The following is an 11,641-nucleotide window of genomic DNA, read 5'->3' as shown; positions in this document are numbered from 1 at the left end:
GATATCATAAGGTGAATGCACAATTTGTAAGTCGCTCTGGATAAGAGCGTCTGCTAAATTACGTTAATGTAAAATAAAAAAAATACCATATCTGCATCAGGAAACTTTAATATAGCAGTGAACGCACTCAAAGAAAAAGCCCGCAGAGCATTGTATGCAATAAAAATGAAATTATTCAAAATCAACATCCCAATTAGAATTTGGACCAAAATATTTGACAGTGTAATCCTACCGATAGCTCTTTACGGAAGTGAGGTTTGGGGGCCACTCAATAAACTGGACTTTAAAATGTTGGACAAACATCCAATTGAAGCCCTACATGTAGAATTCTGTCGGAAAATCCTACAAGTCCAGAGAAATACACCAACTAATGCATGTAGGGCAGAATTGGACCTCTTTCCAGTGGTGATGGAAATACAGACAAGATCATCAACATTTTGGCTACATCTAAATTCAAGTCAAAATTCAAGTCTCCCAGAAACGAGCCCTCTCAGTCAGCTGGTGTTGGACCTCACCAACCAAGTTGACACCAGCACCGCTTCAAATTCCAAACAAAATCATGAACCAATCAAAGGACTCATATTTACAACATTGGTCAAAAATAAAATCAAATCCCAAAGCCGACTAAATTGCTATCAGAGAATATGAATTGTCTGATTATCTCTACTCTGTCAGAGATACGAAGCAGAGACAGATCCTTACCAAGTACAGGCTGAGTGACCACCGATTGGCAAATAGAAACCGTCAGTAACTTCCTTATTATTCGCATTATTGTTGTTAATATTATTATTATTATTATTATTATTGTTGTTAATATTATTATTGTTGTTGTGATTATTATTATTATTGTTGTGATTATTATTATTATTATTATTGTGATTATTATTATTATTATTGTTGTGATTATTATTATTATTGTTGTGATTATTATTATTATTGTTGTGATTATTATTATTGTTGTTGTGATTATTATTATTAGGATTATTATTATTGTTGTTGTGATTATTATTATTATTATTGTTGTTGTGATTATTATTATTATTGTTGTTGTGATTATTATTATTGTTGTTGTGATTATTATTATTAGGATTATTATTATTGTTGTTGTGATTATTATTATTATTATTGTTGTTGTGATTATTATTATTATTGTTGTTGTGATTATTATTATTATTGTTGTTGTGATTATTATGGTACGGGTAGTAGGGGGTGATGGTAACAATATTGACGCAATGTTTTTCATGCTAATAAGGCACCTTGAATTTAAATTTAAGAGAGAGAGAGAGAGAGAGAGAGAGAGACTTGACTTTTTGTCTTTCTTTAATGAAACATTTTCATTTCATTAAAACCTCACTTGTTTCCTCCAGCATCTTCACAGGGTCCTTTGCTGTTGTTCTGGGATTGATTTGCACTTTTTGTACCAAAGTACGTTCATCTCTAGGAGACAGAATGTGTCTCCTTCCTGAGTGGTATGACGGCTGCGTGGTCCCATGGTGTTTCTACTTGCGTACTATTGTTTGTACAGATGAACGTTGTACCTTCAGGCATTTGGAAATTGCTCCCAAGGATGAACCAGACTTGTGGAGGTCTACAAATTTTTTTCCTGAGGTCTTCGCCGACTCTGGATGAGCATTTTCCTGTTTGCTTATGGCGGAATACAGCTCATTGAGTGCGGTCTTAGTGCCAGCATCGCTCTTTGGTGGTATGTAGACAGCTACGAAAAATACAGATGAAACTTAAATCAGTTTTATCTCATTTCTACCAGCATGTTACATGTGCAACCAGAGGGGAAAAAACTGTAGACCACCTGTACTCCACACACAGAGACGCGTACAAAGCTCTCCCTCACCCTCCATTTGGCAAATCTGACCATAACTCTATCCTCCTGATTCCTGCTTACATTTGATTTGAAAATGTCTTTTTTCTTTTGGAACTTTATTAATGTAATGTTTACTGTAAAATTGTATTGTTCATTTATCTTTTTTTTTTTATCTACTTCACTTGCTTTGTAAATGTTAACATGTTTCCCATGCCAGTAAAGCCCTTAAATTTAAATTGAATTGAGAGAGAGAGAGAGAGAGACAGAGACAGAGACAGAGACAGAGAGAGAGAGAGAGAGAGAGACGGAGAGAGAGAGAGAGACGGAGAGAGAGACAGAGAAGAGAGAGAGAGACCCCTTGGCACTGGAGGAACAGAGACACACACACAATCACATAGACAGTCAAACACACAGCAGAGATATAGATGTTGACAAATTACCCAGATTACGGTCCGCTAAGTATCCAGGCATTGGAACACCATGCTGAGTGGATGTATTGTCCCCGCAAAAACACATACAAACACATACACTGTGTGTGCCAACAGACACACACACACACACACACTGTGTCCCTGCAGGGACTAGAGTAATCTCAAGAAATACTGGCTCTGACACCCTTTTCCGCAGGACTCAGATTTCTCTTTCTCTACTAATCCCCAGTCACCATGTGCTTTTTAAAAAATGTATATATATATATTGTCTGCAATAAGAGGTCAATATGAAGCATATAATTGATGGAATAGGTAGGCTTCCCCACAGAACTACAATGAGATTCCATATTGTAATCTTATTCTGGAATGAAACGTGATTGTATTTAATGTACAGTAGCTATGTAGATTCCTTAAACAACTTCAACATAAACACTATATAGGGTCGTAAAAAAGTCCCATAATAACGTGTGTCTCTATAAGTCCACATACAGTTGAAGTCGGAAGTTTAAATAGACTTAGGTTGGAGTGATTAAAACTTGTTTTTCAAACCACTCCACAAATGTTTTGTTAACAAACTATAGTTTTGGCAAGTCGGTTAGGACATCTACTTTGTGCATGACACAAGTCATTTTTCCAACAATTGTTTACAGACAGATTATTTCACTTATAATTCACTGTATCACAATTCCAGTGGGCCACGCAGCCGTCATACCGCTCAGGAAGGAGACGGGTTCTGTCTCCTAGAGATGAACGTATTTTGGTGCGAAAAGTGCAAATCAATCCCAGAACAACAGCAAAGGACCTTGTAAAGATGCTGGAGGAAACTGGTACAAAAGTATCTATATCCACAGTAAAACAAGTCCTATATCGACATAACTTTTCAGGGAAGTTAGGAACCAATACACACAGGCAGTTAGGAAAGCAAATCTTAGCTTTTTCAAACAGAAATTTGCATCCTGTAGCACAAACTCCAAAAAGTTTTGGGACACTGTAAAGTCCATGGAGAACAAGAGCACCTCCTCCCAGCTGCCCACTGCACTGAGGCTAGGAAACACTGTCACCACCGATAAATCTACGATAATCACAAATTTCAATACGCATTTTTCTACGGCTGACCTACGGCTGACCATGCTACCTGGCTACCCCTACCCAAGTCAACAGCTATTCACCTCCCACAGCAACTTGCCCAATCCTCCCCCATTTCTCCTTCACCCAAATCCAGATAGCTGATGTTCTGAAAGAGCTGCAAAATCTGGACCCCTACAAATCAGCCGGACTAGACAATCTGGACCCTCTCTTTCTAAAATGATCCGCCGAAATTGTTGCAACTCCTATTACTAGCCTATTCAACCTCTCTTTCGTATCGTCTGAGATCCCCAAAGATTGGAAAGCTGCCACGGTCATCCCCCTCTTCAAAGGGGGAGAGACTCTAGACCCAAACTGTTACAGACCTACAGTTGAAGTCAGAAGTTTACATACACCTTAGCCAAATACATTTAAACTCAGTTTTTGACAATTCCTGACATTTAATCTGTGTAAAAATTCCCTGTCTTAGGTCAGTTAGGATCACCACTTTATTTTAGAGAATAGAGAATGATTTAGTTCAGATTTTATTTATTTCATCACATTCCCAGTGGGTCAGAAGTTTATATACACTCAATTAGTATTTGGTAGCATTGCCTTTAAATTGTTTAACTTGGGTCAAACGTTTTGGGGAAGCTTTCATAAGCTTCCCACAATAAGTTGGGTGAATTTTGGCCCTTTCCTCCTGACAGAGCTAAATGTAAATGAGAACTTGTTCTCAACTGGCCTACCTGACTGGCAAACAAGTCAACCACAAGAAAGGCAAAATCTACTCATGTTTTGTAGACTTCAAGAAAGCATTTGATTCAATTTGGCAGAAAGGTATTTTTTTTATAAACTAATAGAAAGTGGTATTGGAGGGAAAACATGTGACGTTATTAAATCAATGTACACTTAAAAACAAATGTGTGGTTAAAATTGGAATCAAACAAACAGACTTCTTCTCTCAGGGACGGGGAGTGAAACAGGGCTGCCCGATAAGTCCAACACTATTTAACATCTACATGAATGAATTGGCCAAAACAGTAGAAGAATCTACAGCGTCTGGTCTCACACTACACAACACTGAAATCAAGTGTCTGCTGTATGCAGATGACATGCAGTGTATGAAGGTTGAAGGTTCAATCAGAATGGCTGTCTGAATGGCTTGTCGCTTTTGAATTCATCTTAGTAAATAGCACAATATAATTCTCATCACTTATCTCACAGGCATAGCAGGTATCCATACGGTAGTGTTTATAATGTAACGTCATCAACAGAGCAGGTATGTACACTGAGCGTACAAAACATTAGGAACACCTTTCTAATATTGAGTTGCACCCCCCTTTTGTCCTCAGAACAGCCTCAATTTGTCGGGGGCATGGACCTTGTAGAAGGTGTAGAAAGCGTTCCACAGATGATGCTGGCCCCATGTTGACTCCAATGCTTCCCACAGTTGTCAAGTTGGCTGGATGTCCTTTGAGTGGTGGACCGTTCTTGATACACACGGGAAACTGTTGAGTCTGGAAAACCCAGCAGCTTTGCAGTTCTTGACACACTTAAAACCGGTGTGCCTGGCACCTACTACCATACCCTGTTCAAAGGCACTTAAATGTTTTGTCTTCCCCATTCACCCTCTGGATGGCACACATACACAATCCATAACTCAGTTGTCTCAAGGCTTAAAAATCCTTCTTTAACCTGTCTCCTCCCCTTCATCTGTACTGATTGAAGTGGATTTAACAGGTGACATCAATAAGGGATCATAGCTTTCACCTGGATTCACCTGGTCAGTTTATGTCATGGAAAGAGCAGGTGTCCCTAATGTTTTGTACACTCAGTGTATACCAGCGCTTTGCATAGTAGAGAACAATTGAAACAGGCATTACATTCAAATGTACAAAATAAGACATTTAAAACAAGAAATTCTCAACTAGCTCTCACAGTCTCACGTCAGAATTAGACGTTCAACCATGTTGCTCAAACGTCAAATTTCGAAGTGTTTAAAGTTTAGGCATTAACTCTGAATGGTTAATGTAAGGGTTAAGGTTTACAATAGGCTTAAAACAAACATCTCATAAACTATTTTCCATTGCTGGATTTGAATTTGCAACCTATGAAATCCGAGGTGTTAACTCTGAATGGTTAAGGTAAGGGTTACAGTTTGGAATATAAGCTTAAAGCAAAATAAATAAAAAAACGTTCTGGATTTTAACCTATAACCTAGGCAGGTATTCCTAAAACTGGGGTGTACCCACAGGGTTATGCGCAATGCTGTCGGGGGTACGCCAAATAAAAATGTGATTCACATTTGATAAAATAATAAATAAATACTAATATTTTGATATTTTGATATTTTGATATATTTTACTTTTTTTTCCTACATATTTTCACAGTCCATTTATATTTTCCAACGGGGCTGTACATTTGAGTGATGTTTTTTCTCGCCTGAATGATCTGAATCTAGGATTACAGGAACTCTCTGCAACTATATTCAATGTGCTGGACAAAATTGTGGCTATGATTAAGAAGTTGGAGCTCTTCTCTGTCTGCATTAACAAGGACAACACACAGGTCTTTCCATCATTGTGTGATTTTTTGTGTGCAAATAAACTCAAGCTTACGGACAATGTCAAATGTGATATAGTGAAGCACCTGAGTGAGTTGGGTGCGCAATTACTCAGGTACTTTCCCTAAATGAATGACACAAGCAACTGGATTCGTTATCCCTTTCATGCCCTGCCTCCAGTCCAGTTACCGATATCTGAACAAGAGAGTCTCATTGAAATTGCAACAAGCGGTTGTGTGAAAATGTAGTTTAATCAGAAGCCTCTGCAAGATTTCTGGATTGGGCTGCGCTCAGTGTATCCTGCCTTGGAAAATCGCGCTGTTAAGACACTGATGCCATTTGCAACCACGTACCTATGTGAGAGTGGATTCTCTGCCCTCACTAGCATGAAAACTAAATACAGGCACAGACTGTGTGGAAAATGATTTAAGACTGAGACTCTCTCCAATACAACCCAACATTGCAGAGTTATGTGCATCCTTTCAAGCACACCCTTCTCATTAACCTGTGGTGAATTATTCACAATTTTCAATGAACAAATAAGGTTTTATATGTAAGATGGTTAAATAAAGAGCAAAATTATTGATTATTATTATATTATGTGCCCTGGTCCTATAAGAGCTCTTTGTCACTTCCCACGAGCCGGGTTGAGACAAAAAAATCACTCATTCTTATGTTTAATAAATGTATTGGATAGTGTGTGTGTGTGTGTGTGTGTGTGTGTGTGTGTGTGTGTGTGTGTGTGTGTGTGTGTGTGTGTGTGTGTGTGTGTGTGTGTGTGTGTGTGTGTGTGTGTGTGTGTGTGTGTGTGTGTGTGTGTGTGGCAGGCTTACAATGACGGCAAAAACAACAACATTTGAGAGTGCACTGACCTTGGTGTTAGAGGGAGTACGCAGCTGGAGGTTAAATGTTTTGAAGGCGTACGGGAATATAAAAAGTTTGGGAACCACTGGCCTATGGTAATACGAATAGGAACATTCGCCATACATTTTGAGAAACGGAAACCTACTTGAAGCTAACAACACACCTCTACCGGCCAATTTCCCGAGGTCCTCTCACATTGATGGATTTTTTAAATTTAACTAGGCAAGTCTAAGAACAATTTCCTACAATGACGGCCTATGGGGGAACAGTGAGTTAACTGCCTTGTTCAGGGGGCAGAACGACTGATTTTGTACCTTGTCAGGTCGGGGGATTCGATCCAGCAACCTTTCGCTTACTGGCCCAACCTCTAGGCTACCTGCCCCCCCGGGACGCCGACTTGTATCAGGAGTGACCCGACTGTAAATTCCAAGGTAACATATTTGTTAATAATTCACCAGGTGTCTATTGAACAAAGCCCTGCAGTAATCTCCTTTTCATCCTAGAAAAGCAATTGAACACTAGGTTACAGGCACTGAACAATAAACTACAGTAGACTACATGACATTACAGCGGCTACAAGGAACATGCCTTGTGGAGAGAATCATTGTTCAATTGTGCAGAATAGGCACACCGCGACAATAATAATAGTTCTACAATCTCTTACCATAGGTGTCTTCATTTTGCAGCACCTTTTGTCGTCTTATTTCCCGCTGTCTGCAAGTGTAGCTCCACTTTTCCTCATGGTATAAATCCGTTTAATATATACCGGCGGAATAAAATATCTTCTCTCCTTCTCGCGTCCCCATCCACCGTCACCCCGTCATCATCGGTATGGTGTGGTGTTGTGTTGTGGACGACTCTTCTTGTGTTTCTAGCAGCTCCTGTGTGTGTGTGTGTGTGTGTGTGTGAGAGAGTGTGTGTCACATCACCTTCTGCCTGCCTGTGGTAGAAATGGACTGAAAGCCAAGGTGCCGCGATTCATAGCTTATACGGGACAGATGTTTCCTGTTGGAAGTACTGCGTGGTCTTAAAGTTGACTGTGTTCCGGTTCTGAGGTAGAAAGCAAGCAACAAAATGTATCTTTAATCAATAGGGATGCTGGAATACAGTGCAGAGCCACCGTAACCAAAAGACACCACACAGACATATTTCGGTTTGGTGCTGAATCCGAGTCCGATCTGCGCTAACCACTGGGTTGTCTGTTGTTCCTGAATGTAATTCGGGTCCGTTTTCTGTCAGTTCACGCTGAGTACCGGTACTCTCTCTGAACCGACGGACGATCTTTTAATAAGTTCACGCCGGTTGCGCTGCCGTCCAAGGTGATGAGTTGGTGTCCGTTCGGCTTATCTCTTATGACAGGTCAGCTTGCTGGAGTAACCTGTCTCGCGGCCTGGTATACGTAGGATCTTATACCAATTAATAATAACTGTTAGTGTCTGAACATTGTTGCCGACGTCATAGTTTTACCCTATATATCCATATGGGGACAGGGTACTACAATATATATAATATATCATAGTTTTACCCTATATATCCATATGGGGACAGGTACTACAATAGATATAATATATCATAGTTTTACCCTATATATCCATATGGGGACAGGTGTTTTACAATATATATAATATATCATAGTTTTACCCTATATATCCATATGGGGACAGGTGTTTTACAATATATATAATATATCATAGTTTTACCCTATATATCCATATGGGGACAGGTGTTTTACAATATATATAATATATCATAGTTTTACCCTATATATCCATATGGGGACAGGTACTACAATAGATATAATATATCATAGTTTTACCCTATATATCCATATGGGGACAGGTACTACAATAGATATAATATATCATAGTTTTACCCTATATATCCATATGGGGACAGGTAGTTTACAATAGATATTATATATCATAGTTTTACCCTATATATCCATATGGGGACAGGTGATTTACAATAGATATAATATATCATAGTTTTACTGTATATATCCATATGGGGACAGGTACTACAATGGATATAATATATCATAGCTTTACCCTATATATCCATATGGGGACAGGTGATTTACAATAGATATAATATATCATAGTTTTACTGTATATATCTATTGTATATGAGACAGGTATTACAATATATATATTATAGTTTTACTGTATATATCTATATGAGACAGGTACTACAATAGATAGAATATATCATAGTTTTACTGTATATATCTATTGTATATGAGACAGGTATTACAATATATATATATCATAGTTTTACTGTATATATCTATATGAGACAGGTGGCTACAATAGATAGAATATATCATAGTTTTACTGTATATATTGTAGCAGGCTCGAGGGTGTGGGGTTTCCACTTCAACAAGTTCAGCAACCAAACACGCACAGGGAGCACAACTAGAATGCAAATGGGTAATTTATTTATTAGGGATATTTGCACATGGTGGGAAAGGGGGGGGGAGAGAGAGAGAGAGAGAGAGAGGGGGGGGGGACCCAGCAACCAGTTCAGGTAATGGTACTGATAATTCTCCCGCTTCTCACACTCTCAATAACACGCGTTTCCCTCTGTGCAGCCGCTTCCTCTTTTATCCCCAAGCACTCAACGGCTTAATGATCCACCGGCTTGCTTTGTGGGGGGGGGGGGCAGGAAGTCCATATAAGGATTGAGGGTTGGCGCCAGCGGGCTGCAAGATATCTCCCTTTAATCAACGCCGCTCCACTCACCTCTCCCTGCCGTCTGCCATACACCCCCCCACCCCTCCCCCCACCCTCAGCTCTGCCCAGGAGGGTAGGGCAGTCCAGCTTCCTAGAACATCCCTCCTGGAGAAGTCATTGGCATTTCCATGGGCCGCACCTGATCTGTGGACGACAGAGAACGCAAAGGGCTGTAAGGATAGGAACCAGCGTGTGACCCGGGTGTTACTGTCCTTATTCCGTGACATCCAAACCAACGGTGCATGGTCCGTTACGAGGGTGAAGTGCCGTCCCAATAAGTAATATTTCAGCATCTCCAGCGCCCGCTTGATCGCAAGACATTCTTTCTCCACAGCGGAATGTCTTGGTTCCCGTGGCAACCTGCTTCCGGCGAATGTACATGACTAGGTGTTTTCCTCACCTTCTTGTAGCTGTGATAGGACGGCACTCACCCCTGTTTTGGACCGATTGGTCTGTACCACCAGTGGTTTGAAGAAGTCCGGGGTCACCAGCATGGGTCCAAAACACAGGACTCCCTTTAGGTCCCTGGAAAGCTTTCTCTGTCTCCTCGGTCCACGTCACCTGGGCGGGTAGACGGCTCCTGGTCAGATCTGTCAGGAGGCTGGCTAGGGAGGCAAAGTGGGGGATAAATCTCCGGTAGTAACTAGTCAACCTGCTTCTTGGTGAGGGGGCGGAGTCAGTCCCAAATCGTCTCCACTTTCTTCACCTGGGATTTTACACATCCCCTCTCGATGGTGTACTCCAGGTACTCAGCCTCCCGCCGGCCAAGCCGACATTTCCTTGGGGTTAGCTGTTCCTTGGGGTCAGTTGTCGCCTGGGGTCCACTTCCTGGAATCCACACATCCGGGCATCACTCCTTCCAACGTCCCCCCCCTCTCCGGTTTCCTTCTCCCACCCGGTTCCCTCTGTTCCCCACGTCTCCGGACATACTGGTCCACAGTTGGTGGAACATCGGGAAATCCCTCCCAATAAGGACCGGCACTGGCAGGTTCGGGACAGCTCCCACTGACCCTGTGTGTTGTCCCTTTGTAGTCTGTAGGTGGAGGAGTGTGGTAGGATAGTCCTTGGTTTCACCGTGTATGCATGTGATGACCACGGTGTCCGTCAGGTTCGGGGAGTGGGCCGAAGTCAGGTCGGATCAGGGTCATCATACTCCCAAGTGCCATGGTGTCCTTTCCGTTGGCTCTTACCGGGGTGACAGGGGAAGGACCACTCTCCCTAGCCCAGCATGCCCTCAGTAAGCCACAGGAATGCCCGGTGGCTACCTCACTGAGGCCGAAGGCATCGGATCATCACAGTTTTGGACAGTTCCAGGCGATGTGTCCCGGCTCGCCACACTTCCTGCTGTCCAGGCTCAGGACGGGGTCTCGTCTCAGGGAGTTGGCTTCTCAACAGTTTTTACTCCTGAACAGGTAATCAAATGGCTACCCGGATTATTTTCATTGTGTGCCCCCCCCTCCCAACCTCTCTTTTATGCTGCTGCTACTCTCTGTTTATCATATATGCATAGTCACTTTAACTATACATTCATGTACATACTACCTCAGTTGCACCGACCAACCAATGCCCCCGCACATTGGCTAACCAGGCTATCTGCATTGTGTCCCACCACCCGCCAACCCCTCTTTTACGCTACTGCTACGCTCTGTTCATCATATACGCGTAGTCACATTAACCATATCTACATGTACATACTACCTCAATCAGCCTGACTAACCGGCGTCTGTATATAGCCTTGCTACTGTTATTTTCAAAAGTATTTTTTACTGTATTTTTTATTTCTTTACTTACCTATTGTTCACCTAATACCTTTTTTGCACTATTGGTTGGAGCCTCTAAGTAAACGTTTCACTGTAAGGTGTTGTATTCAGCACACGTGACAAATAATCTTTGATTTGATTTGGTGTTCTTCCATCCTTGGCCGTCAGCTGCTCATAATGCGTCACCTGGTCAGCCATCAGCTGCTCGTAATGCGTCGCCTGGTCAGCCGTCAGCTGCTCGTAACGCGTCGCCTGGTCAGCCATCACCTGCTCGTAATGCGTCACCTGGTCAGCCATCACCTGCTCGTAATGCGCCGCCTGGTCAGCCATCAGCTGCTCGTAATGCGTCGCCTGGTCAGCCATCAGCTGCTCGTAACGCGTCGCCTGGTCAGCCATCACCTGCT

At 41.8% G+C, this 11,641-nt stretch overlaps 1 protein-coding gene across 1 annotated transcript in view; it reads right to left on the bottom strand.

Annotated features, from left to right (window-relative positions):
* Positions 1-7,754, bottom strand: part of st6galnac5a (ST6 (alpha-N-acetyl-neuraminyl-2,3-beta-galactosyl-1,3)-N-acetylgalactosaminide alpha-2,6-sialyltransferase 5a) — a 110,211-nt gene extending 102,457 nt beyond the window's left edge. Inside the window, exon 1 of the mRNA XM_045714397.1 lies at positions 7,410-7,754. Within this exon, the coding sequence (XP_045570353.1) occupies positions 7,410-7,424 (15 nt within the window). The 5' untranslated portion in view covers positions 7,425-7,754. The remainder of the gene's footprint in view (positions 1-7,409) is intronic.
* Positions 7,755-11,641: the final 3,887 nt, after the last annotated feature.

This window comes from Salmo salar, chromosome ssa03 (genome assembly GCF_905237065.1).
Source record: "Salmo salar chromosome ssa03, Ssal_v3.1, whole genome shotgun sequence".
In the NCBI taxonomy this organism is placed as follows: Eukaryota; Metazoa; Chordata; class Actinopteri; order Salmoniformes; family Salmonidae; genus Salmo; species Salmo salar.
Note: the sequence above shows the minus strand (reverse complement) of the source record. Positions and strands in the feature narration are given on the sequence as shown.